At 53.6% G+C, this 27,213-nt stretch overlaps 2 protein-coding genes across 3 annotated transcripts; one reads left to right on the top strand and one right to left on the bottom strand.

Annotated features, from left to right (window-relative positions):
* Nucleotides 1-5,153: 5,153 nt before the first annotated feature.
* SULT2B1 (sulfotransferase family 2B member 1) lies at nucleotides 5,154-9,023 on the bottom strand. Its single transcript, XM_074567500.1, has 6 exons — nucleotides 8,888-9,023; nucleotides 8,378-8,586; nucleotides 7,882-8,008; nucleotides 7,274-7,368; nucleotides 7,006-7,186; nucleotides 5,154-6,580 (listed from the first exon to the last, which is right to left on the bottom strand). Exons 1-6 carry the CDS (start codon nucleotides 9,021-9,023, stop codon nucleotides 6,465-6,467), a joined length of 864 nt encoding a protein of 287 aa, XP_074423601.1. The 3' UTR covers nucleotides 5,154-6,464.
* Nucleotides 9,024-16,334: 7,311 nt separating this feature from the next.
* Nucleotides 16,335-25,730, top strand: LOC141735059 (uncharacterized). Of its 2 annotated transcripts, XM_074567490.1 has the most exons (4): nucleotides 16,376-16,432; nucleotides 19,817-19,876; nucleotides 19,953-20,019; nucleotides 23,029-25,730. In XM_074567490.1, exon 4 carries the CDS (start codon nucleotides 23,037-23,039, stop codon nucleotides 24,702-24,704), a length of 1,668 nt encoding a protein of 555 aa, XP_074423591.1. In that variant the 5' UTR covers nucleotides 16,376-16,432; nucleotides 19,817-19,876; nucleotides 19,953-20,019; nucleotides 23,029-23,036; the 3' UTR covers nucleotides 24,705-25,730. The 2 variants fall into 2 exon arrangements, with proteins under 2 accessions (XP_074423592.1, XP_074423591.1); XM_074567491.1 differs by lacking the exons at nucleotides 19,817-19,876; nucleotides 19,953-20,019 and having other exon boundaries at nucleotides 16,335-16,432.
* The last annotated feature ends 1,483 nt before the right edge of the window (nucleotides 25,731-27,213 follow it).

Raw genomic sequence — 27,213 nt, 5'->3', positions numbered from 1 at the left:
ACCCAGTTAACTTTTTGGTTGGTGTGAGACCTCCTCCCAGTCTTGACAAAGCCAGATGTGAAAGTGGCAGGATACTCTGTCCCTGGATGGGACAGACAGGCTCCAAGGTCCCCTGTGAGGCTGAATCACCCAGGCAGTCGCACAGCTGAGCAGGGATATGATGCTGCTATCATGGTTGGGCTCTACCTCGTGGCAGCTTCTCTATCCGGAAAATGCATTTAGATACCTTGTACGCTCAGCAGAGGTCATCAAGCACTCCTAGGAGGCAGCTGCAGCCAGGTGTCACGCTCAGACACACGTACTGGAGATGTCTAAGGGGGAAGATGCCCCAGGCCTGGCTGAGAAGGTGGATATTCTGAAGGGAAGGTGATGCGTTGCTGGGAGAATTGCTATGCAACCTCCACCGCACCACAAAATCCTCGACCCCCTCTTTTCAGTTGCATTAGCTATCTGGGCAAGGTTGGCCCACAGGACCATTGCTCAGCATCATCTCTAGAAACAGAGGTGGGTGCAAACGAGCTCAGTTGAACACACAAAAAATAGGTTTTACCACTGAAGGCACACATCTTGATGATGCAAGGAATGTCTTTCGCCCCGGGGAGTGTGCGTTGGACAGACAAGAGTTTGTGCAGCTCTGAGTTACTCCGCTCTTTAGAGCCAGGGACTACTTGTAACCCCTCCTTTGTCTTCCCCATGCCAAGGAAGAGTGTGAAGATAGCCTCTGGAGATGAGAGACAAGGAGAGAACATCCCTGGCAGAAAAGGAGGGTAGGAGTGGGTGACAAGGCGCAGGGAAGGTGAGTGAAGGTACGGGTAGCAGCTCTTCTTTGCAACAGCTGGTCCGGCAGATGAAGAAAAAGAGGCTTGAATAAAAAAACATCTCAGGCTACCGAGGACCATGGCTTTCTCAAAGACATGCATCAGTCCAAGCTTAAGTCAGGCCCGTATTAAATTCAGTATCAAAACTTTGTGTGGTGGAGGAGAGCATTGCATCCAACCGAGAGCAGATGAATCATAGAATCATAGAATACTTGGGGTTGGAAGGGACCGTTAAAGGTTATCTAGTCCAACCCCTCCTGCAATGAGCAGGGACATCTTCAACTAGATCAGGTTGCTCAGAGTCCCGCCCAACCTCATCTTGAAGGTTTCCAGGGATGGGACGTCGATCACATTGCTGTTCCAGTGTTTCACCACCCACATTCTAAAAAAGTTCTTCCTTATAGCTAGTCTGAACCTACCCTCTTTCAGTTTAAAACCAGAACCCCATGTCCTGTCACAACAGGCCCTACTAAAAAGTTTGTCCCCATCTTTCTTATAAGCCCCCTTTAGGTACTGGAAGGCCACAAGAAGGCCTCCCAGGAGCCTTCTCTTCTCCAGGCTGAACAACCCCAGCTCTTGCAGCCTGTCTTCACAGAAGAGAATACAGACGAGCTCCCCATATTGGCATTTGAAGACCATTCTCATCTGGTTGCTTAGTTTTCAGTTTTGTTCACCGAGGACATTTTCAATCTCTCCATCTCTGTCCTGTTTTCTCTGCTTAGATAGCTGTTAGCGCCTCCCTTCTGGCCAGTCTCCAGCAGGCCAACAGCTGGCCAATGCCCTTCTTGAAAGGTGATGCACACACTCAGCCACTGCTGTGCAGCAGAGACCTCAGGACTCCTGGGAAAAGAAGACGGGGATGGGGGCATCTTGTACGCAGGGGGACCCCCTGTTCCAGAAGTCTCAGGTGAGGGTTGCTTTTTTCGCAATACCCGTAGGTTGTTGAGCCACAGCCTGTTGTACTTTGATGCTGATCCTCAGGTTCTTCCTGCTTGTGGGGATTCTGGCCAGTAACCCCTGGTTTGTATTTGTACAGTCGATTATTCACTTGATAGTTAATCCCAACAAACCTGTGGTCATTGACAACACTTGGCATGTTATCTTCTAGGTGGTTACAAATAGAAGTATTGACTTTGTGCTCAATGTTTTTCCAGGAACTGAATTTAGACTGAATCTTCTAAAATTCACTGGAGTCCTTTCCTTGCCCCCTCCCTCATTCTCTCTTCATTCCTCTCTTCCTTCCACTTTTCCTCCCTTCCTTCCTTCCTTCCTTCTTTCCTTGCTTGCTTCCTTCCCTCCTTTATTCTTTTCTTCCTCTCTTTCTTTCTCTCTCCCTCTGTCATTCAGTTATTCATTCATTAAGATCCAAGTGGATCAGGGTGCAATTTTGACCACGTAAGGAGGCTTGGAGCAACGGACTGTGCATGAGGGCTCTTGCATGGAATGCTATCCCTTGTACTATATGACACTCCTTGACATCCACTGTGGCATATTAGACAAATGCGCCCTTTCCTGTGTGTCTGCAGTGTGCCTACATCTGATTAGCAGACATTCCTTTTATAATTACTGATGATTTAATTGATACACGTAATCAATTACAGTCAGGTCATTTTCTGGCTGAAGATGATCCCTTGCTCAATCCCTTGGTGTCACTGGCTGCCTCTATCAGGAAGTGAAGCTGTCATTAATTACAAGCAGTAATTACTTTGGCAGCTGAAGGAGCTGGGCTTCCCCGCAAGCTCTGTTGAACACAAACCACAGAGCCATCTCTTGGCCAAGGTCCACAAAGGTCCTTCCCCTTCTTTGATTCCCCAAAGCCACTGTGTGGGCATAATAATCTAAATCTCGCAAAAATCTGATTACCTGTAATGCTTTTGGCTGCGGTCCCCAGGGAGATGCCGTCCTGCACTACACCTCCCTCCACACTAGGACAACACTGTGCTTCTAAATCCCACTGCATCTTGCACAACTGGCTCTGCTTCTCTCAAACCCACCACCTGGTTTAGACTCTATGAGGCTGGATCAAGAGAGGTGCAATGGGACGCTGTTTTGTCTGCACACCCTTTCCTAAACTCTTGTACAGCACCCCTGGCCCTGGAGCTGGCCGTGCATGTCACTCTTGGACAGGTCCTGTGCAATTGAAGAGTTCCCGTTCTTGGCTTGGAAAGTGGAGGGGATATTCTAGTGGCATTAGTAGCCATACCAGTGGGTATTTGTGTTTTGCAGGGTGGAGTCGGGTTTTATTTTTGTAGCATTGTGATTAGAGGAAACTTTGCTCATCGTCTACCTTTTTTTTTAAAAGTATTCATCATGAAAGGAGAGAACACTTCTTTCTTATTTTTATAAAAAATAAAGACCCCCAGGCACTTGACCATAGGGGGATTTTGCACCATTCGTTTTTATTGTCCAGGCTACCCTATCTGCTATTTTTTTCTTTCATCGAATCTGTAAGGAGCTGCTCTGACAAATGCTCTTCCTACAGATCCATGATCTCTTCTGCTTGTTCTGGTGGTCTGGGCTCCCTTGCCCCCACCTGGGTGTGCTGTCAAGGCTGCCCGAGATCTCTTCTGCCTCTGCTCTAAACCCCTCCAGCTAGACAAGATCCCAGCGTGTCCCTCCATGCACAGCTACTTGTGGCACAGCTCAGGGTGACTGAAACATTCAGAAACTTCACCCCTTCCCATTTTAGCCACCCCTCCTGGCTCCTTGGGAATCCCAAACTTTCAGGGCAGGTGTTGCTTTTCCTCAACTCTTCTGTCTTGGATTGCCGCTTGTCCCTTTTGCTTCCCAGCTTTTCAGCCCAGCTTGAGGTGGCTGCTCAGCCTTGGCTTAGCCTGCTTTTCTCTTGCTGAGGTCACCCTGACCTTTCACCAAAATACTTTATTGTTTGTATACATTCAGCGTCTTTGTGGCTTTTGCTGATTTAATGCATGGCCTTATGGTCACAGGCCGACAGGGATGTTTGTCAGTGGCAGCCAGGCTCAGCCTGCTCTCACGGGCTCACCCAAGTGCGAGGGCTCTGTAACAAGCTCAGCATCTGCAGAATGGAGGTTGAAAACATATCTTTATAATAATATTTATGAATAGAATTAATAATGTCTTTTTAATGTCTTTATTAACGACCTGGACGAGGAGATCAAGTGCACCCTCAGCAAGTTTGCAGATGACATCAAGGTGGGTGGGAGCATTGACCTGCTTGAGGGTAGGAAGGGACTACAGAGGGATCTGGACAGGCTGGATAGATGGGCCCAGGCCAATGGTCTGAGGTTCAACAAGGCCAAGTGCCAGGTCCTGCACTTGGGTCACAACAACCCCATGCAGCACTACAGGACTGGGGGGAGAGTGGCTGGAGAGCTGCCTGGCAGAAAAGGACCTGGGGGTGTTGGTCGACAGCTGGCTGAACAGGAGCCAGCAGTTGCCCAGGCCTGGCCTGTATCAAGAATACTGTGGCCAGCAGGACTAGGGAAGTGATCGTCCTCCTGTACTCCGCACTGGTGAAGCCGCACCTTGAGTACCGTGTCCAGTTTTGGGCACCGCACTGCAACAAAGACATTGAGATTCTGGGGCACGTCCAGAGAAGGCCAACGAAGCTGGTGAGAGGTCTGGAGAACAAGTAGAAGGGTCTGGAGAACATCTGAGGAGTGACTGAGGGAAGTGGGGTTGTTTAGCCTGGAGAGAAGGAGGCTGAGGGGAGACCTTCTCGCTCTCTACAACTCCCTGAAAGGAGGGTGTAGCCAGGTGGGAGTCGGACTCTTCTCCCAAGCAACAGGAGATAGGACAAGAGGAAACGGCCTCAAGTTGTGCCATAGGATGGATATTAGGAAAAACTTCTGCACCAAAAGGGTTATCAAACATTGGAACAGGCTGCACAGGGAAGTGGTGGAGTCACCATCCCTGGAGGTGTTTAAAAGACGTGTAGACGTGGTGCTGAGGGACATGGTTTAGTGGTAACATGGCAGTACTGGGTTAATGATTTGACTGGATGATCTTAAGGGTCTCTCGCAACCAAAATGATTCTATGATCTGCCATGTCTATTTATTTCACCCAGCTGTGATAGTTGCACGCTCCAGCCTTGTAGATCAAGTAGATAAGGGTCTTTCATTTGGTAGTAAAAGGTTATCGGCTTTGTGTTAATACACCAATGTAGGGCACAGGATTTGCCTTGATACGAACAGATTTTAGCTTTGTTTAGCTGTGACAGTGATTGGCTAATGCTCACTTAACTTTTCTCTAGTGCTATTCATGCAACTAAGCTATATACAAATAGGAAAGGCATTTAAAAACAAACAAACAAACAAACAAAACAACAAAAAAAACGCCAACCAGACTCTAAATTAAGAAATATTAGCACTGTATGTTCATTGGGGCTGAGGGGCTGCTGTGCAATTTATTGGTGCTGAACATGTACGTGTGTTGTGAACCTCGCTGTTGTTTCTGAGGAAGACTGAAGGTGAAGAGACAGTGAGAAATTCCCGTTCTTGGGAATTCCCGTTCTTGGGAATTCCCATTCTTGGCTTGGAAAGTGGAGGGGATATTTTGCCATTCTGCTGTTCAACCCGTCCCATGCAAGGGACGGAGCGGACTTCCACGCTTCCGGGGTCTGGTAGCCGGCCAGCCCTGCTTTTGCTCACAATTTTTATTGTTACTACTACTAATATTATTATTATTATCTCATCATTTGTGTTAACACTGGCAGCACACCTGCCTTCTAGTGGTCCTCCCCATTTTCCCTGCTGCTCTCCTGCTTGATGAGCCGCCCCAGGAGAACATTTTGGCTAATTGCAGCTCCCAAACAAGGTGCCACAGCCAGTGGATGTGACAGGCAGTACATGTTTCAGCTGTGTGCTCTCAGGCGTATGCTACTCCCCTTTGCCTGAAGAAGAGGGATGTGTTGGCGCACAGGGAGGTGAGTCCTATGATGGGAGACCCTAGAGACTGCCTCAGAGGAAAAAGGGTTGAGGGATGGGACAGAGAGGAGAGGCACAACCCAGGAGAAAAAGATCTCCCAAGGAAAAAGAGTGTAAAAGGGCAGCATAAAATGCTGGAGCGTGTCCAGAAAAGGGGAACAAAGTTGGTGAAGGGTCTAGAGCACAAGTCTAGAGCAGCTGAGGGAGACGGGGGTGTTCAGCCTGGAGAAAAGGAGGCTGAGGGGAGACCTCATCACTCTCTACAGCTCCCTGAAAGGAGGGTGTAGTGAGGGGAGATCCGTCTCTTCTCCCAAGGAACAAGTGATAGCACAAGAGGAAATGGCCTCAAGTTGCACCAGGGGAGGTTTAGGATGGATAGTAGGAAAAATTTGTTCACCGAAAAGGTTATCAAGCATTGGAACAGGCTGCCCAGGGAAGTGGTGGAGTCACCATCCCTGGAGGTGTTTAAAAGACAGGTAGATGTAGCGCTGAGGGACATGGTTTAGTGGTGGACTTGGCAGTGTTGGGTTAACAGTTGGACTTGATAATCTGAAGGGTCTTTTCCAACCTAAATGATTCTCTGATACTATGATTCCATGAAATTAATTGCTTGCATGCTGAGGTTCAGTACCATCTGCAGCCCCGGGCACAGCCCCCTCTGTCGAACAGCAGCCAGTTACCCCAGTTGTCGGTGGCTGGTTTATACCCAGTGCTCAGCTGGCTTCAGAGGGACGAATTCTAATGCCTGTCCCAAGGAAAAGTCATGTTCAGCCCCTGCATCCTGTCCTGGTAGATCCTGTCGAAGGTCTCACTCTGCGCCGCTGTGAAGTGGTTCTCCCAGTCCCCACAGATGCCTGAGGAAGAAACGTTTCAGGCTCAGAGCCCTACCCACCACGTAGCTCACTCTCTGCTCTGTAGGCACAAGGGGAGAGGCTCAGCTCCTGGGTCCAGCTACCACCCCAAGGAGGTTGTCCGCAATGAGAGACCATGCCCATCCCAGGAAACATTCAAGGTCAGGTTGGATGGGGCCCTGAGCAACCTGATCCAGTTAAGGATGTTCCTGCTTATTGCAGAGGGGTTGGACTAGATTACCTTTATGGTCCCTTCCAACCCAAGTCATTCTATGTTTCTATCCTACGATTCTACGGACCCCATTCTTCAGACTCAAGTGCACCGTGATGCAGCTCGCCAAGACACCCTTGCTTTGGCTGTCCTCATTGGGGACGACACCTGACGAGAGGTCTCCCTGAGGTGTTGTGATGGGATCCCTCTTGCTCACCCTTCCTCAGGAACTGGCCCTTCGTCTGGTCCATGATGTCTGCTGGGAGCAGGATGGAGCTGCACATTGGGTTCTCCCGCATAGCCGTGAAAGACGCATTTTGCACCACTGAGGAGATGGCTTCATCATCCAAATCCTGACCCAGGAACCGGCAGAGACGTCTCATGCTGCCACACAGGTCCTGGAGGGACAGACAGAGCCTGTTACCACCAAGTGGCTTGTGACACACCAGCACGTTTGGAGCTGTGGGGTCTGCCCAGGTGTCTACCTGCTTCAGCTCTTCATAGGTGATGAAGAAGAAATTCTCCATGTCCTTCATCTCCATCCAGCCTCGGACATGTTCAAACCAGGAGCCATGAGGCACTGATGGGAGGCAAAAGGCAGTTAGGTCAGGACAGGGCAGGGGATGTGCAAAGCTGAGGAGGGTTCACACAAGCTTGGGGGGAGGGCAGCCATGATGCAGGTCAGAGCAACGGTGTCCAGGGAGCAGGTGGGACTGGGAGGTTCAACTGCAATTGCAGCTGAGTAATGGGTTCTTCTCCAGCCATCTCTATGGTGGGAAGAGGTTGAGGACAGAGGTGTGCAAGGCTCATGGCAGGGCTTTATAGGGTTTCTTGGACAAGACTTCCTGAAGACATCTGAACTCTGCAGGAGAAGGCAGGGAAATCCACTTTCCATCTCCTTCAAAGTACAACAGGGCTTTGTGGACCTGCCTATCCAGAAGTTTGCTTTCCTCCTGAGGCATTCACCCCCGTCCTGTGGGAAGCTTGCCTTCACAGCCATCACCAGTGGACACTAGCAAAAGACCTTTGAGCCAGAGGCAATGGAAAACACCACCCACCCCTGTGCCCTGAATAAGCCCCAAACCACACGCACGATCTCCATTCAGAAAGTCCCTCAAGAACTGCTCGAAGGATGTAGGATACTCATAGCTGTTGCACATCTTGGAGAAGTAGTAGTAGGAGACGACAACATCTCGAGGATCCCGTAGGGTGTAAATAACCTGGGGTAGTGCCAACAGGAGTGATAAGCTCTCGGTAGTGGAAGAGGAGTTGCAGGCCCTAGCACTAGGGTAGATCTGAAGATGGAGAGGTCTGCCACACAAGGATAAATTGTGCTAGTCATGCAGACCTTGGGAAAGGATCTCCATGAACACACAAGTCCCCTAGAGCCATCTCAAAAATATCCAAGAGGAGCAGGATGTGAGTCATTTCTGAATATTTCCATCTTGAGGGCATGGACGACACTCACTACTCTCCTCAGCCAACACCAAGGTTCTCACCCAACACCCCTCTCTCCAAGGTTCCCCAGATCCTGGGCAATAGTCTTCCCAGGTGTTCCCCCTGAAGCTCTGCATGGATGCCCATCCCACCTTGGCACTGGAAAGGAAGAAGGACTTGGGGAAGATGTGCCTGGGGAGATGGCAGGTCAGCAGGCGAAGTGAGGGGTAGCTGAGAGCTGACTCCAGACCCAGACGGGTTGAGAACCAGGGCATGCGGTCAGAATTCAGGACGGCTCGGTTCCAGCTGGGGCAGCCGTGGCTGCGAATGAGGCTCAAGATCTCGGTCATCCACACAGTGTCTGCCAGGGAAAGCAGAGATGCAGGGCAGGGGACCTTGTCTGGGGGATCAGGATGGGAGGACCTCACTGTGCCATGGGTCCATGGTCAGCAGCACCCTCAGCGCTGAGTCTGTGCCCCCGCCAAGTGATGGTACTGCCCTGCCCATGCACAACCACTGCAGCAAACACCACCCCAAACATTCCTGCTCCCCACCACAAGAGAAGATTAATATTCTGAATAACATCTGGAGATGTTTCCAAAGTCCTCGTCCTTCTCCTGCCCCTCTCCACCCTTGGCCAGCCCTGCTGTCACCCGTCACACCAGGCTTGGGGTAGGTGACGTTGAAGATGTCATCGTCCCGCACCAGGAATTCATTGTGGGCGAAACTCAAGCTGTGCTTGGAGTTATAGGCAGGTGGGAACTTAATGCCTTCATATGTCACGTAGTGGACCGGCATCGCGCCTGGGTGGGGATGGGGACAGGGTATTGCAGCTCTGCACCACTGCGATGCGGAAGCAGAGAGACAGGATCAGGGTGCTGACTCCAAGCCAAGAAACTTTTTCCCCGCCATAGCAGCTCCCAGAGAGGAGCCCAGCCATCCCATATCCCCAGTATCAGGAGGTGTTGGGGATACGAGATGTGCATTACGGGATAGCCCAGCTGGGCACTCTGCAGTCCTTCCTCATGGAGACCCCACCTCAGCAGCGGGTTGTACGGATGGGGGACTCCTGGCTCATAGGGCCTTTAAGGAGCTTTAGGGCTAAGTTTACATTTACAAGGACATGTAGTGGTAGGACGAGGGTGAATGGTTTCAAACTGAAAGAGGGAAGATCTAGATTAGATCTCAGGAAGAAATTTTTCACTATGAGGGTGGTGAGCCCCTGGCCCAGGTTGCCCAGAGAAGCTGTGGCTGCCCCATGGCTGGAGGTGTTCAACACCAGGCTGGGTGGGGCTTGGAGCAACCTGGTTTGGTGGGAGGTGTCTCTGCCCAGGGCAGGGGGGTTGGAACTGAATGATCTTTAAGGTCCCTTCCAACCTAAACCAGTCTATGATTCTAAGTTCTTCCTGATGGACCAACCTCCCATCTTTACCTGACGTGTTTACCTGCCCTCACAGCTTGGAGGTGTGTCAAGCAGTCATCGTTGCAGAATTTCTGGCCAGACAGGGGAAGAGGAGGTAGAACTTCCCCGTCTGGTACCCAAAATCCAGCTTTGCTCTGCTCCAGGAGCTACAGGTCCTCAGAGGCGCCAGGAACTGGAGGGAGAATAAAAAGGGAGGGAAAAGTTTTCTGCCCTTGTTGCCACCATTCTGGAGCAATGATTAACAAGATCCAAAGTCCAGAGGATCCAGAGGACATCCCTCTCCCGGGAATGGGGTGGGTGGGCTGGGGTGTGGGTAGCGCACCACCGCAGGTCCTTTTGGGAGTGCGGTGGGAAGCTGGTGTCCCGTGTCCTCTGCCCTGAACCCCAAGAACCCCACTTTTCTCCCATGTCCCTTTGAATTCCCACCCAACCCTCTCCCTTTTCCTCCAAACACACAAACGATTTCCCCAAGCCGAAGATCATTTCCCAGTAAATTTCCCAGTAAATCCCAGTAAATTTCACAAATCCATTAAAAATGGATTATTAAAATGGCTGATTAAAAAAAAAAAAAACAAAAAACAAACAACAAAACCAACACAAGAGTCCCTGCAGGAAAGGCAGAGACGCTGCTACAGCTATATATAAGGGATGGGGCAGATCTTTTTCATTCAAAACCTTCACGATCGTGCTACAGGGAGAGGAAGAGGAGAAGTTCTTCCTCCACTGCGGCACTAGGCGGCCTGCTGCAGATCCAAGGAAAGGGACCTTTAGTGCCATAAATTAGAAACAACCAATGCTTCCTGTAAATAAGGGCAGCCACGCAGTCATCTGCAAAATTCCAAGTATTTTCCACGTGTTCCCCTAGGAACGCAGCAATTATTACACTTTCTCACCAAAGGACTGCTGTGTTGGAAATTTTATGTAATATGCCAATAAAAAGACGGACAAACGACCGCATGGGGTGTGCACAGAGTGTTTGGGACAGTAATCATTGGCATTGAGTGCATAGGACAGTTGTTTTTTCTTAAAACAACCAATTAAAGCAACAATTTCACTTTCGGTTCTGCTTTGTTTTCCAAGCAAACAGGAGAGAAAATGGGATTAAGAAATGTTTAAACACTTCAAAGAGGAATGTTAACCCACCCTCAGAGAGCAGGTCAACAGTGGAAGTGGGAAATTAAATTAACCCATCACCTTCCCTGCCTCCAGTTAAGAAATAAGTTACGCAAAACTAAAAACTACAGGGAAAACTGGAAATTATTACCAAATTATTTTTTTTTCTTTGCAATCCGAGTGGGTATCTTTTGCAGAACAGGCCTAAAAGAAATCCACCTGGTGTTTTATAATCAACACTCAATAGATCCTGTAGGCTTGCCGACCTCCAAAAAGTAAGTATACTAGCCTAAATAATTATTAAATATTAGATAACAAATACATTTGTAAACACCTTGGCAGAGATGAATTGTTAAAGAATGGCATCATCTCTATTTTAGAAATACAGATTTCATCATATTAAAAGGCATTAAAACATTTAAAGCAGTGTTTGGTTAGTTAAGATATAAAGAAGCCCAGAAATTAATATATTAAGTTTTAGATTTTTTAAGTTTTCTTATTGAAAAAAAAATATCCATGCTACTGGGGAAAAAATAAAAAAAAAAAAAGGAAGAAAAAAAAGGATTTTAAACTGCAGCCAGTGCATTCAAGTTAAACTTTAAGGAAAAGCCTGTAATTATAAAGATTGTCAAGTATTAAAAATATTAACATGCAACAATTCCAAATCAAACTTGTCATGTCAGAATTCACAGAATCATAGAGTGGTTTGGGTTGGAAGGGACCTCAAAGCCCACCCAGTGCCACCCCCTGCCCTGGGCAGGGACACCTCCCACCAGCCCAGGTTGCTCCAAGCCCCGTCCAACCTGGCCTTGAACCCCTCCAGGGATGGGGCAGCCACAGCTTCTTTGGGCATCCTGCGCCAGGGGCTCACCGCCCTCACAGCAAACAATTTCTTCACAAGATCTCACCTAAATCTCCCTTCTTTCAGTTTGAAACCGTTACCCCATGCCCTATCATTACACTCCCTGATCAGAGTCCCTCCCCACCTCTCCCGTAGCCCCCTTTGGGTACTGGAAGGGGCTCTAAGGTCTCCCCAGAGCCTTCTCTTTTCCAGGCTGAAAAGCTCCAACTCTCTCAGCCTGTCCTCACAGCAGAGGGGCTCCAGCCCTCTGATCATCTTCATGGGCTCCACTGGACCCGCTCCAACAGGTCCATGTCCTTCTTGTGCTGAGGGCTCCAGAGCTGGACGAAGTACTCCAGGTGGGGTCTCACAGAGCGGAGCAGAGGGGCAGAATCCCCCCCTCGCCCTGCTGCCCACGCCGCTGGGAGTGCAGCCCAGGCTGCGGGGGGTTTCTGGGCTGCCAGCGCACGTTGCTGGCTCATGTTGAGCTTCTCGTCCACCAGCACCCCCAAGTCCAGGGCTGCTCTCCATCCATTCTCCACCCAGCCTGGATTTGTGCCTGGGATTGCCATGACCCAGGTGCAGGACCTTGCACTTGGCCTGGTTGAACTTCATGAGGTTGGCACGGCCCCACCTCTCCTGCTTCTCCAGGTCCCTCTGGGTGGCATCCCTTCTCTCCAGCGTGTCGACCACACCACACAGCTTGGTGTCGTCAGCAACCAAGGGTGCACTCGATCCCAACATCCATGTCACCAACAAAGATGTTGAACAGCACGGGTCCCAGTAACAACCCTTGAGGAAGGCGACTGGTCAAGAAGACCCAGAGCTTGATCGATCCTCAAACAAACCACCTTTTGCCATCTCTATCTTCAATTAACCATTCTGTTCCTGCCCGAAATGTCTAAACAGCGTGTTTCCATCCAGTCAAGGTCTGAAAAAACACCATTGCAAAACTGATATTTATATTTTTGCTGCTTTATTTATTTATTTTGACTTTTCCACCCAAGCAGGGACAATGTCCCATTGGAGCTGCAGCAGCAGGGGAACTGCCCAGGCTCCTGGAAAGCCTGAGGTTTTCCATTTCTGCTCCACTTCAGCACAAATGGGTTGTCTTTAATTAGAATTCACTCCTTGATTACTGCTTTAATTAAAGTGATAGCTTTAATTAATTAACTAATTTTAATTAATTCTAAATTGCCGCGGATTCCGGCTTGGGTAAGTTTGGGATTTCTTTTTAAAACCTTAGTGCTGAAGAAATTAATTTATTCTATTCCTACTTCATCACTGTGTTTTAAAAGGCTAGCATGCATTTGTTCATTCTTAGCTTTTAAATGTTGAGTAATTGCTATTAATCTCACCTCTGCGCCTGGCAAGATCATGGAGCTGATCCTCCTGGAATCTCTGCTAAGGCACATGGAAAACAAGGATGTGACTGGTGACAGCCAACATGGCTTCACCAAAGGCAAATTGTGCCTGAGAAATTTGGTGGCCTTCTATGGTGTTGCCACAGCCTTGGTAGATAAGGCGAGAGCAACCGACGTCATCTACCTGGACTTATGTAAAGTGTTCGACACTGTCGCGCATGACATCCTGGTCTCTAAACTGGAAAAGCATGAATTTGATGGATGGACCACTTGGAGGATAAGGAACTGGCTAGATGGCCGCACTCAAAGGGCTGCGGTCAACAGCTCAATGTCCACGTGGAAACCAGTGATGAGTGGTGTTCCTCAGGGGTCAGTACTGGGACTGGTGCTGTTTAACATCTTTGTAGATGACGTGAACAGTGGGATTGAGTGCACCCTCAGCAAGTTTGCTGACAACACCAAGCTGTGTGGCGCGGTCGACAGGCCATCCAGAGGGACCTGGAGAAGCAGGAGAGGTGGGGCCGTGCCAACCTCATGAAGTTCAACCAGGCCAAGTGCAAGGTCCTGCACCGGGTCATGGCAATCCCAGGCACAAATCCAGGCTGGGTGGAGAATGGATGGAGAGCAGCCCTGGACTTGGGGGTGCTGGTGGACGAGAAGCTCAACATGAGCCAGCAACGTGCGCTGGCAGCCCAGAAACCCCCCGCAGCCTGGGCTGCACTCCCAGCGGCGTGGGCAGCAGGGCGAGGGGGGGATTCTGCCCCTCTGCTCCGCTCGGGAAAGACCCCCCTGCAGCGCTGCCTCCAGCTCTGGGGCACCAACAGCAGAAGGACACGGAGTTGTTGGAGCGGGGCTGGAGAAGGCCCCGGAGATGCTGGGAGGGCTGGAGCCCCTCTGTTGTGGGGACAGGCTGAGAGAGCTGGGGGTGTTCAGCCTGGAGAAGGCTCCGGGGAGACCTTCCAGCCCCTTCCAGTCCCTCAAGGGGCTCCAGGAAAGCTTCAGAGGGACTCTGGATCAGGGAGGGGAGCCATGGGATGAGGGGGAAGGGTTTTACACTGAAAGAGGGGAGATTTAGGTGAGATCTTGTGAAGAAATTGTTTGCTGTGAGGGTGGTGAGCCCCTGGCCCAGGTTGCCCAGAGAAGCTGTGGCTGCCCCATCCCTGGAGGGGTTCAAGGCCAGGTTGGACGGGGCTTGGAGCAACCTGGGCTGGTGGGAGGTGTCCCTGCCCAGGGCAGGGGGTGGCACTGGATGGTCCTTAAGGTCCATTCTAACCTAAACCATTCCATGATTATATTGTCTGTGTTACTGGTTTATCTGGCATTCTCTCACATTGTCACTTCGGGAGGTGGAGGCAGGGTTGGGCAGTAGGAACATCTCAAGAGCTTCCCCATGGTGGACCCCAACCAGTTTGGTTGGCAGGGTGGTGGCCCAACAACAGGAACCCTCGGGGCCCGGGGCTGGATGAGCGGGGCCATGTACCTCCTGAGGGTGGTGAGACACGGGCCCAGGCTGCCCAGCGAGGTGGGACATGCCCCAGCCTGGGAACATTCCTGCAGTGGCCCTGCGTTGCACACAGGTGTCCCCACATGCACACGTGTGTCCTCACACCCACCTGTGCTCCAGGCATGTCTCTGCATTGCACACACGTGTTCCCACATGCACACGCTTGTTCCCACGTGCACACACGTGCTCCAGGCATGTCCCTCCATCGCACACGCATGCCCCCCCAACACGTGTTCCCATGCCTACTCACATGCTCCAGGTACATCCCTGCATTGCACATGCGTGTCCCTACATGCACACGCATAACCCCATGCGGACACATATGGCCCAGGCATGTCCCTGCATTGCACACACATGTCCCCATATGCACATGTGTGTCCCCACACATACAAGTGTCCCCATAAATGGTCCAGGCATGTTCCTGCATTGCATACGTGTCCCCACACACACACACATGCGTGTCCCGACACCCCCACACACGCTCCAGGCACATCCCTGCATTGCACATGTCTGTCCCCGTACGTACATACGCATCCCCACACGCACACACATGCTCCAGGCACATCTCTGCATTGCACACGTGTCCCCACACCTGTACTGCAGGCACGTCCCTGCCATGCACACACATATCCCATCCTCCAGGTACCTCCTTGCATTGCACATGCGTGTCCCCACACCCACACGTGTGTCCCTATGCCCACACAGGTGCTCCTGGCACATCCCTGCATTGGACTTGTGTCCCCACATCCACATGTGTGTCCCCACACCCACCCACGCATGTACTCCAGGCACGTCCCTGCATCACACACATGTGTCCCTACACGCACACGTGTGTCCCCATGCCCATACACATGCTTCTGGTGTGTCCCCACATCCACATGCGTGTCCCTGCACCCAGACATATACTCCAGGCATGTCCCCGCATTGCATGTGCGTGTCTACACGTGCACACACCTGTCCCCATGCCCACACATGTGCTGCAAGAGTGTCTCTGTCATGCACACGTGTGTCCTCATGCCCACCCATGTGCTCCAGGCACGCCCCTGCATTGCATACACGTGTTCCCACATGCAGACGCATGCCCCCATGCCCACCCATGTGCTCCAGACACGTCCCTGCCACACATACATGTGTCCCCCTCACACACACACATGTCCCAACTCCCAAAGACATGCTCCAGGCATGTCTCTGCCATGCACACCTGTGTCCCCACGCGCACACAATGTCCCCACATGCACACACATGCGTCAGCCACATCCCCGCTGTACGCACACGTGCCCCCCTGCCTCTACATGTGCTCGAGCCACATCCCTGCATTGGACGTGTGCCCCCACATGCACACACACGCTCCAAGCATGTCCGTGCACTTCCCACGTGTGTCCCCACACACCCACACACGTGCTCCAGGTGGATCCCCGCACTGCACACGCGCGTTCCCACATGCACAGGCACGTTCCCATGCGCACACAGGTGCTCCAGGCACCTCCCTGCCTTGCACACGCGTGTAGCCACATGCACACGCGTGTCGCCATGCCCACACACGTGCTTCTGGTGTGTCCCCACATGCCCACACGTGCTCCACGCACGCCCACGCACCGCACGCACGTGTCCCCACGCCCACGCACGTGCTCCAGGCACGTCCCCGTGCCGTGCGCACACGTGTCCCCCCCACGCGCACACGCGTGCTCCCACGCCCAAGCCCTACCCCATTCACACCGCCGGCTCCCCCCGCGCATGCGCACGCCCCCCCCGCCCCTCCCCGCGCATGCCCCGCCCGCCGCCGCTCGGCCCCGCGCCCCGCGCATGCGCGCTCCTCCACCGCATTCCCCCCCTTCCTCCCCGCCCCCGGAAGTGGCGTCACGGCGCAGCGCGCGAGCGCGGCCGGAAGCGGCGCCGGGGGAGGCGCTGGGCCGCGGCACCGGCCGGGCCGAGCGGCGGCGGGGCCCGACCCCACCGGGCCCGGTGAGCCCGGGGGGGGCTGGGCTGGCGGCGGCACCACCGGGGGAAGCGGGGAACCGGCCGTGGCATTCACCGCGGGGAGCGGGCGGGCTGGGAGGATCCACCGCCATACTGGGCCGGGGTCTGGCGGGGCTTGAGGAGCGGGGTTGTGGTACCGAGGCGGGGGGGGGGGGTTAGCGAGGAGGGTCTGGTTGATACTGGGGGGGACTGGGGTGTGGTGAGAGGGGGCTGGTTGTAATGGCAGGGGGGAGAGGATGAGACGGGAGGGTCCGTGTTCATACTGGGAAGGGCCTGGGACGTCCTGGGGGTGTCTGGGTGTAATGGTGGGGGGGAGGGCAGTGAGATGAGAGGGTCTGGTTGATGCTAGGGGGGACTGGGGCATATTGGGAATTTGTGGTTGTAGTGGACGTGGTGGAGCACAGACAGATGAGAGGGTCTGGTGGATACTGGAAAGACTGGGAGGTGCTGGGAGGGGCCTGGTTTTAATGTGGTGGGGGAGAGGATGAGATGGGAGGGCCCGTGTTGATACTTGGAGGGGGTTGGCGCATGCTGAGGGCGTCTGGTTGTACTGGTAGGGGGTGGGCAGTGAGATAAGAGCCTCTGGTTTATATTGGGGGGCACGGGTTTGCTGGGAGGATGTGGTTTTAATGGGAGGAGGGAGGGCAGTGCGATGAGGGTCTGGTTGAGACTGGGGTGTCTGATTGGAATGGGGGAAGGGGATGAGATGAAGCGTTCTGGTTGGTACTGGGAAGACTGCGAGCTGCTGGAGGGTGTGCCTGTAATGGGGATAGGGGAGAATGGCGAGATGAGAGGGTCTGTGTGATACTGGGGGGACTGGGACGTGATGCGAGGGTGTGCTTGTATTGGTGGTGATGGAGCACAGAGATGAGGGGATCTGGTCGATACTGGGATTGGGGAATACTGGGGGGTCTGGTTGTAATGGCAGTGAGGGATGAGATGGGAGAGTCAGGTTGATACTGGGAAGACTGGGACATGCTGGCAGGGGGCTGTTTGTAATGGAGTGGGGGAGAGGATGAGACGGGAGGGCCCGTGTTGATACTGGGAGGGGACTGGGGCACACTGGGAGGTTGCGGTTGTGGTGGAGGTGCTGAAACACAGAGAGATGAGAGAGTCTGGTTGATAGTGAGAGGGACTGGGGTGTGCTGGGGGGAGGCTGGTTGTACCGGGAGCGGGGGATGAGATGAGAGGGTCTGGTTGATACAGGGAAGACTGGGACACGCTGGGAGCAGACTGGTTGTAATGGTAGTGTTGTCCCAAAGCGGGGTCGTTTACCCGGTGTGCAGACGCCAATATACGCACAGAGAAGAGGTATTCATGTATTGAATTTCTGCAGAGACGGGTGCTAGGCGGGAATCCGCACAGCTGGCATGCCGGCCTGCAAACTCTTAGGAATATTTACATGGTTCAAAACGCAGAAATACACAGCCTTAATTATAATTATTGGTTAGTACCTTATCTTAAGAAATTCTGTTGGCTAGTACAGTCTCTCGCTTTCATTTAAAGTTACAAGGTCCTTTAATTGATGTGTTCATGCTCCAGCACGGGGGAGGCGGGGCAGGAGCCCAGTCTCCAGTTGAGTTGGTGGTCGCGATCTCCCAGTTATTGCAAATTTTTGTTGACTTTATGCCTTATCCAGCAGCTGGCTGGTTTTCAGCCGGTTTTGGTGCCTCCTGTGGTGGGATGTTCCTTATTATCAGCCTTCTGTTCTTCTTCAAGGATATACTCATTAGCAAGGCATTTATTGTTTATACCAAGTGTCTGCTTTCACAGGGCCTTGTGACCTTTTTACAGCTCTTTATTCTTACTTAATGAGAGATTCTACCTTCTAAAATATATTTTACCTTTTTAAAAGTACATTCTGCCTTCTTGAAGTACATCAGTAATGGGGAGAGGATGAGATGTGAGGGCCCATGTTGATACTGGGAAGTGATTGGGGCACACTGGGGGCATCTGGTGGGAGGGCAGTGAGATGAGAGGGTCTGGTTGATACTGGGGGGGATGGCGATATGCTGGGGTGATCTGGTTGTCATCGCAGGGGGGAGGGCAGTGAGATGAGAGGGTCTGGTTGATACTGGGGGGACTGGGGCATACTGGGGAGTTGTGGTTGTAATGGAGATGTTGGAGTGCAGAAAGATGAGGAGGTCTGGTTGATACGGGGAGGGACTGGCGTGTGCTGGGGGCTCTGGTTGTAGTGGGAGTGGGGATGAGATGAGAGAGTCTGGTTGATACTGGGAGGAACTTGTGTCCAGTTCTGGGCACCTCAATATGAGAGAGATCTCAAGGTGCTGGAGCGAGCACAGAGGAGGGCAACGAAGCTGGTGAAGGGCCTGGAGAATAAATCTTATGAGGAGCAATGGAAGGAGCTGGGACTGTTTAGTTTGAGGAAGAGGAGGCTGAGGGGAGACCTCATCGCTCCCTACAACTACTTGAAAGGATGTTGTAGAGAGGCTGGTGCTGGTCTCTTCTCACAGGTAATTAGCGATAGACCAAGAGGGAATGGGTTCAAGCTGCAGCAGGGGAGGTTTAGGCTGGACATTAGGAAAAAATTCTTCCCAGAAAGAGTGGTCAGACACTGGAATAAGCTGCCCAGGGAGGTGGTGGAGTCACCATCCCTGAATGTGTTTAAGACTCGTTTAGATGTGGTGTTAGGGGATATGGTGTAGGGGAGAACTTTGTAGAGTGGAGTTGATGGTTGGACTCGATGATCCCAAGGGTCTTTTCCAACCTAAATGATTCTATGATTCTCTGACCAGGGTGTGCTGGGAGAGTCTGGTTGTAACAGCAAGAGTGGTGGACTGTGAGATGAGAGAGTCTAGTTATACTGGTGAGGATTGGGACATACTGGGTCGGATCTGGTTGTAATGGGGATTGGGAATGAGATGAGAGAGTCTGGTTTCTGCTGGGGCATACCGGGAGGTTCAGGTTGTAATGCATTTTGGGAGGGGGTGGATGGATGGATGGATGGAAGTGTCTGGGTGATACCAGAGGACACTGGGACGTGCTGGGAGGGCTTGTGGTGTTCTTAGGGGGATGATATTGGGATATGCAGGGAGGATCTTTGTTGATTCTGGGGGAAAACTGGGCCATGCTGGGAGTAACTGGGGTGTTCTGGGGTGTGGAAAAGGCGTGAAGGATCAGACTGGGGGGCCATCCTGGTCATCCCACAGGTACTGGGGATGTTGGGGGTATCACTGACGCTGCTGGGGGTGACAAAAATCATGTATTTTTGGCCCAGAAGCTGCAGTTGGAGCCTTTGCTGCTGCTGTCAATTCCTTCATCGCTGCCTCTTTGCTCCCACACCAGCCCCATCCCTTCACTGAAATTAGTCTTTTTCCTTTCCCAACATATTTTCTCAATTTTATTTAGAGCCTGCGGGCAGCAATTCCGTGGCAGCTATGCTCGATACCCCCAGCTCTTGCTCCGCAGGTAGGACTGGGCACCCCATGACTCTCTCCGAAATGGCAACTCGCCGTCGCCCCATCTTCACCAAAGCCCTTTTCAGCAGGGTTTGGCTCTGCTGCGGCGCTGCCTGCCTGGGGGATACCTCTCCTGCTGCGTTTTAGGAGCACGTAAGCTTTCTTGGGACACTCCTAGTCACCTGTCTCGGGCTGAACCCCCCAAATCTTCTCTGCTTTGGCGCATAGAAGCTCTAATCTGGCAGATGCTTGCTGCTTTTTTCCCCCAGATATGTCGCCTTGCCACCCTTGTGCTTTTCTTGCTTCATCCCTTTCTGCTCCTCTGGCTCACAAGGTCTGTGGGCACTGCCTGTACACTTGGACCCCTTCCCCAACAGCAGAGCCCTCCAAAACCCCGTGGTTTCAATGAAACAGGCTCCATCCTGGCCCTCAGTAAGTCCGGTGTCTGGCTCCACTTCTCTCATGTTTAACATCGCCCTGCCCTTGAGGGACTTCCACGTAGCCATGCCCAGTGCTGTGGCAGGTAGGGAGACCCTGAAACCCCCTGGTGACTTCACTGTGGCCATCACACAGCACCAGAAAACACCGAATTTATCATCCTGCGCAATTTCACTGTGCTGAGTCAGCCAGGATGTGCTGGATGTCCAGTTGGCAGCAAAGGCAGCCCTAATAACTGGCTTTTTCGGAGTCAGGGAAGCATGTTTCCAATGAAAGGCCCGGCACGGGGTTCTTCACCTGTGTGAGTCTCCTCCTTTGTGTGCCCCATGAGCTATGCCCCGCTGTGTGCATGTCCCGCTCCGAGCCCAGTCTGTGCCATCCCTTTCCACTCATGCTGGCAATTCCCTCTTTTAAAGCCAGGATTTGAGAGCAGGGGGACCCGAGATGGCAGCTTCATTCACCCCTCCGCTTTGGGAGGCTTTCTGATCCCCCCACCCAGTGTCAGCCTGATGTCTCAACCCAAAGGGAAGGGCTCTGCAGTCTCCGGGTGAGAGTCCTGGCCAAGAAATGGTCCAAATCCATCCCAGAAAGGTTGGCGTGCCCTGAAGAGTGTAGTGCTGAGCCGTCTTCTCTGGGTCCAGTGCTACTTGTGCAGTAAAGACTCAGGGCCGAGCGTCTTGTGAGTGCCCACCTCAGCAGGTGGCAAAAATGTTCATCTCAGTTTGGCTAAGTAATGAGTTCTGCTGGTTTGGGGTTTTTTAATTGGTTTTCCTTACTTCTAACCCTCTTTTATTTCACTTGCTGTCCCCTTCACCCATTTCTGTTCATAATATATTTGACCATCACCTTCATCTGCCTTTTCAACGTGGGATTCCTCGGTGTTGCTTTTTCAACGCGTCCCATCCCGGTGCTCCTGCAACCCTTTGGGTTGACGGTACTCACTCTGTGCCAGCGAGACGAAATCACACCTGGAAACCCTCTTGCTTTGGCTGTGAATTTCCTTCTCTCCACCTTGAGACCTGTCTGGGAGTGGGAGATGTGGGCAAGGAGCCGCATTTCTTGGAGCACCTTTTACTTGTTAAGCTTTAATGGGATCGAAGTGGTGATTAACAACATTAAGCTCATTCACTTGTCGCTCACCCCCTTGCCTTCCCTTGCAGTTGCCTGGTTGAAGCTCCATCCCCAGCGGGCTCCCCCTGGTATCAGGGTGCTGGAAGCGTTCGGAAAATCCCTCGGAAAGACCACATCATGTCATTGTCTGTTTGTAATCCCACGAACTCCCGTCTGTTCGTTCATAGCAGCCATCGAGCTATACCAAATTACAGCCCCCATTGCAGATGCCAGTGTGGGCCAGTGGCCTTGGGCAGAGGCGGTGATATCTTTGTGCCCAGAGTTTATCGGTTCTTGCGGAACCAACTACTGGTCTCCAGCACTTATCAGTCGTTGGGAGGCTTTGGCATGCTGCCTTCCCAACCCATATCATTATTCTCTTCTGCTTTTTGTTCTCTGGCAGCTGTTTCCTTGCTCACACCCCTGGGAGTCTCTTCTCAGGCACCTTTAGGGCAGTTTTTCATATGGCTTTGTGGCAGCTCCCTCGCCGTGTCGGGTCGGTGGTCGTGTTCTCTGTGCAACATGGTGCTTGGAGGCTCTTAAAGCATCTGCTGCGCCTGATGGCCCCTCCACCCCACTGCCTCTCACCAGGATGGCTCTAGACATGTGAGGCTAGACCGAACCACCTGAATTTAGCTGTTTGCGATGAAGAGCTCCTTGTTATACCTGGTTGCTCTTGGCTGTGCACCAGGCCCTTGTGGGGTCTGATTTCATGCGGGGTTTCGGGAGACGAATCGTGCTTTAACCCTCTTTCCCTCCCTTGGCTAAACTGATCTGTGCGTGATATCCCGAATGGGAACAGCAAATCCAGCTCAGGGGATCTCCCAGGTGGATACCAGAGCCTGACATCTCTTGTCGAGCTGCGCCAGCACTGAACAGGCTCCAGAGGTATCAGTGGGCTTGGATGGAGCCTGGAAAAACACCGGCCCACAAGAGGAGCATTTGTTAAAAAGGTGATCTGAAAAACCGCCCCGATACGTTCTGGAGCTGAGTTGTGCTGTTGAATCCCCAGGAGCTGGGGGCTGAATCCCTTTGTGCGTCCACAGCCTGGACCCAAAGCAGGGCTGGCACCTCCTTGTTGCAGATGAGGGGTCACGGAGGTCACTGTGGAGACTGAGCACCCTCCAAGGAGCTTTTCAAAGCCCTGCCTGGAAGCTGCTGGCCAGCCGGTATGGCCCTTGACAGTGGGGACACGGTTGAGGCTGGTTCTTCAGCTGTTGCTACAACCAGTTAACCATGAGCAGGTCCTGCAAGGAAGTGAGTCGCACTCTGCTATGAGTAGCTGCTGCTTTTGGGTGCTAGTAACAGGCTCATGGGTAAAAAGGCTTTTAAGTGCCAATCTGGGATGTTTCTCTGGCACCAGGTCTGCCTGTCACCTCAGTCCCCCAAAGGGGAAAGGGGTTGGTGACACCAGGTTTTACAAACTCTCTGTAGTGCCTGTTTCTCTGCCTTCTCCCACTGCCTCCTTCACCATCCCTCCCTCTCTATGTATCTCTGTTTTTCTGACCTCCCTCTGCTGCCGCCACCCACCTCTTCATCTTCACGCCCCTTCCCTCCTGGTCCTGCCCCTGGCCCGTCATCGCTCTCATGCTCTCTCCTTTCTCATTTTTGCAGGGGCTGCCATGGAAGGGCATCCAGGTCCTCCAGCCTGCGAGCCCCCGTTTTCACAGAGGCTCTCCCCGCTTTCTGAAGGAGATGGGCCTGAAGGTGAAGAAGAGCAGGAGGAGGACACAGCTGGGGTGAAACCAAGAGAAGAGCTGGGGAAAAGCTCCCCGGAGCGGCTGGGGCAAGCTTCTCCACGCCGCTTGGGACAGTACTGCCACGGGCAGGGCTCTCTCACTCTCCGGGGTGCAGGCAGGCTGTGCCAGAAGACTGGTGAGGATGAGGGGGCTTCCCCATGCCACCAGGCACCAGAGGAGCTGTGGCCATGCCGGCGGAAGCACCGTCTGTGCCTGAAGCCTGAGACAAGCCGTGTCCCTGCATCCCTGGGACAGCGGGAGAGCGCTGAAGAGCCGGGACCCTCCCGGGGGAAGAGGCTGCGGTTGATCTGGGGCCGGACAGGTGAATTCAGACAGAGGAAGATGGAGAATGGGCTGGAGGAGGTGCCACAGAGCAGTGAGGAAGAGGAGGAGGAGAGACGGTCTCGGTCCTGCTCCCCTGAGTTGCCTCTTTCCGACGATGCCCACCCCAAGCCGGACTTCGTACAGCTGATTGATGAGCGTGGCATCTACTCCACCGCCAAGCTGGTGCTGGGGAGCGCAGTGGGCGAGCTGGAGGAGGCGGCAGTGGGGCTGCCTGCCCACCCGAAGCGGGGAGCAAGCGGCGTCGGTGAGCTGGAGATCCGCGAGGTGATCGTGGACGAGAAGCCCTTCCAGTGCGGCGTCTGTGAGAAGGCCTTCAAGCGGGCCTGGGAGCTCTTCAGCCACGAGGTGGTGCACAACGAGGAGCGTCCCTTCCGCTGTGACCTCTGCCAGGCCTCCTTCAAGCGCCACTCGGACTTCAAAAGTCACCGGCTGGTCCACACGGAGGAACGACCCTTCCGCTGTGAGCTCTGCGGCAAGCGCTTCAAGCGCTCCTCCAACCTCCAAGAGCACCGGCGCATCCACAGTGGCGAGCGTCCCTTCCGCTGCCCCCGCTGTGCCAAGAGCTTCAAGACCCCCTACGAGCTCCAGCGCCACGCGCTTACCCACTGCGCCGAGAAGCCCTTCAAGTGCGCTGACTGCGGGAAGGACTTCCCCACCTCCAACGCCCTCCTCCTCCACCAGCGCCAGCACTGCGACGACAAACCCCACGTCTGCGGGGTCTGCGGGAAGAAGTTCACCTACGGGCACAGCCTCAAGGTGCACGAGCGGGTGCACACGGGTGACCGCCCCTTCATCTGCCCGCTCTGCGGCAAGGGCTTCAAGCAGTCCAACGCCCTCTCCTCCCACGAGCGGGTGCACACCGGCGAGCGCCCCTTTGTCTGCAAAACCTGCGGCAAGGCCTTCAAGCAGTCGTCCTACCTGGTGATCCACGAACGGGCGCACACGGGGGAACGCCCTTACAAGTGCGAGGTGTGCGGGAAGGCCTTCGCCCGGCCATCCTTGCTCCTCCAGCACCACCGCGTGCACAGCCAGGAGCGGCCCTACAAGTGCAGCTTCTGCCACAAGTTCTTCAAGGACCTGGCCTACCTGGCCGTGCACGAGAAGGTGCACACAGGGGAGACTCCCTACAAGTGCAGTGTCTGTGACAAGGGCTTTGCTCACCCCTCCAACCTGCTGCAACACCAGCGCGTGCACCGCGACGGCTGAGCCCCGGCGTGGTCGGCGCAGCTCCAGTGTTGCCACGCCGCAGTGGCCATCAGCGCACTGCTGACAGGCAGCAGACGAGCCCCAGCCTGGGGGACCCCATATGTGCGCCCGAGGACCGGCGCAGACCCCCGCAGGATCAGCAGGACCCTCCCTGAGCCCATGGGGCTCCTGGCAGGCATGCCATGGCTCGTGGCACACTGCTGGTGGGCAGGCAGGAGCCCTCTTCTTTGTCCTCGTGCGGAGAGGAGGCCTGAGACCCCCTAAGTCATCCCGAGACCCCCTCCCCAGTCATCCCAGTGAGCGTGCCTCAGCCTGGGCTGGAGGCTCCCAGGGACTTGGGGTGCGCAGTTTCCCGCAGGAGGGGACAGACCTGCCTGGGTTTTGGGAGAGGGGTGTGGCAACGGTACAGGCAGTGGAAAGGATCACGGGGAAGAGTGAGCACCTCCCTTTACCCCTGAAGACTTTTGGAGTCCAAATATCCCGTCCATATCTCATGCTGCTGCTAATGACCTGGTTAATTGCCCCCTTTTTTTCTGCCCCAGGGCGCTAGCGGGACTGGTAGGGAGCAGAAGAAAGGGGGGGACACACTGTTGCCGTCCACTTTGGGAGCCTCAGCAAGTGACGCCCAGCGCCGTAAGTCCTCCAACCGCTCCTGGGACTTTCCAGGCAGGAACCTGGATGGGGTATGGGAAGCAAGACACAACCAGTTCTCTGCATCCTCCTCCTCCTCCTCCTCCACTCTTGCTTCCCAGAGCTACCCTGGTGCTGCCACTGGAGCCTGGATTTGTCCCCCCTTGCCTGATGGCTGCTGGGCGGAGGGTGGCACATGGACCTTTGCTCGCAAGGGTGAGACAGGAGCCTTGTCCTTGCCCGCGCCAGTGCCCTTGTGCCATCCCTCAGACTCCTGGAGAGGTCTCACCTCATCCCCACTTTTCGTATGGTCCCTGTAGCACTGGGAACGGGGCGGAGGGTGGGAGGTGTGTGCTCCTCAGCGCTCTGCGCACTAATTACAGGATGGTTATTTAACGATGACTCTGTCTCATTGCCTCCTCCAGCCCGTGACCATGTCTGGCTGGGTCTTGACATGGGCTTTTGCCCCTTGGTGGTCTCTCCTCCTTCCCACCCAGTACCTTCTCCCAGAGTCCTTCAGACGTGCGTGGGAGGTCACCTGGTGCATGTTGCTGGCAGATTTGGTAAGGAGAGACCCACCAAATCCTGGGTGTGAGGTGGATCTCACGTGGCACCACTGAGCCTGTACCCGGCAGAGGTTGGTTGCAAGATGGGCCAGTGAGATGGATTTGGGCTGGTGGATCCCCCTGCAAAGATGGTTGTGGGCTTCCTGGTTGTGATGGTCTCCCCTGTCCCACAGCTTCCTCCTGTTTCAGCCCTTGAGACACCACAGGGGAAGCTCTGGCCTCTAACAAATGCTGTTCCTGGCTGCAGATCATGAGGTTGTGATTTGATTTCAAGGTTGAGCTTGTTCTGAATATCCTCTGTAGCCCAGCCGGTGGTGGATGCATCTCAATAGGTTCCCATCCTGGGATCTGTGGTGTCCATGTGTCTCCAGAGAATGGGGTTTGCGCCTGCAGCCCTGGGAACAGGCTGCCTGGGCTGGTGGTGGTACTTCATCCTTTAAGGCTTGATGAGACTCCCAAGATGTCGTATTGGCCGTGAAGCACCTACGTGGTGTGTGTTGTAGCGGTGGGGGCCCCTTCACCCCAACCCCAGAGCAGAGGCAGCTCCCCTTAGGCCATATCCCACCCAAACTCACCCTCTCCTTTCACTCATGGTCCTGAGAAGAGGGGAAGATTCTCATAAAAAAGGAAAAAACTTGAGGATGGGATTTGGAGGACACCTGATGGTGCTGGTGGCAGGAGGTGGCTGATTACGTAGGGTCATTTAGGTCACTCCAGGTCTCTTCCACATCACATTTTTGCCTCTGTGGGTGTCTCACCCATCCGAAGGCACCTCCAGAGGTGTATTTTGCCTTTGTAGGAGCAGCCCAATCAAGCACTGCAAATGATTGATGGGGATCTGGGGTTGCATTCAACTGCTGAGGCCTTCAGCTCCTCTTCCAGGAGAGCTTGCATCTCTCACAGTCCCTATGTCCTATGTGCCAGCTTCCCTGTGAGCGCCTGGGTGATTGAGGGCATCTCAGGTGGCACTAGGTGGGTGGTAGCTAGACTCTCTGTGCTCTCATGGTTGGACAAGCCCCAGCCTTTGATCGTCATCATGCCCCGTGGGATCTCTTGGAGGGAGATTGGCCAAAGGGAGGTTTACCTTCATGATCCCCATTTCGCCCTCTCTGCTGGAGGAAGTTATTTCAGGTTTTGCACTGCTTGGATGTCCTGCGGCCCCGCTGCCCCCTCTCAGCCCTGGCCAGGGGACTGATCTCATGCTGGCACTGCCCAGCTTTTCCAATCCATCTTCAGATGTTTGCTCCAGCACCTGGTGAACTCCTGGGGTTTCTCTGGCAGGATCTAGGGGACAGCTTCACCTGGGGTGAGGA

The sequence above is a fragment of the Larus michahellis genome, chromosome 28 (genome assembly GCF_964199755.1).
Source record: "Larus michahellis chromosome 28, bLarMic1.1, whole genome shotgun sequence".
In the NCBI taxonomy this organism is placed as follows: Eukaryota; Metazoa; Chordata; class Aves; order Charadriiformes; family Laridae; genus Larus; species Larus michahellis.
The sequence above is the reverse complement of the archived record's forward strand: the minus strand, read 5'-3'. Positions and strand labels throughout refer to the sequence as shown.

Excerpts from the sequence above, each read along its gene's own strand:
- LOC141735059 (XM_074567491.1), top strand. The coding sequence starts at position 23,037 with ATGGAAGGGCATCCAGGTCCTCCAGCCTGCGAGCCCCCGTTTTCACAG.
- SULT2B1 (XM_074567500.1), bottom strand. The coding sequence starts at position 9,023 with ATGCCGGTCCACTACGTGACATATGAAGGCATTAAGTTCCCACCTGCC. Across the intron at positions 8,587-8,887 it reads CGTCACCTACCCCAAGCCTG|ACACTGTGTGGATGACCGAG; the intron begins GTGTGACGGGTG and ends TTTCCCTGGCAG. Across the intron at positions 6,581-7,005 it reads GGGCCAGTTCCTGAGGAAGG|GCATCTGTGGGGACTGGGAG; the intron begins GTGAGCAAGAGG and ends TTTCTTCCTCAG.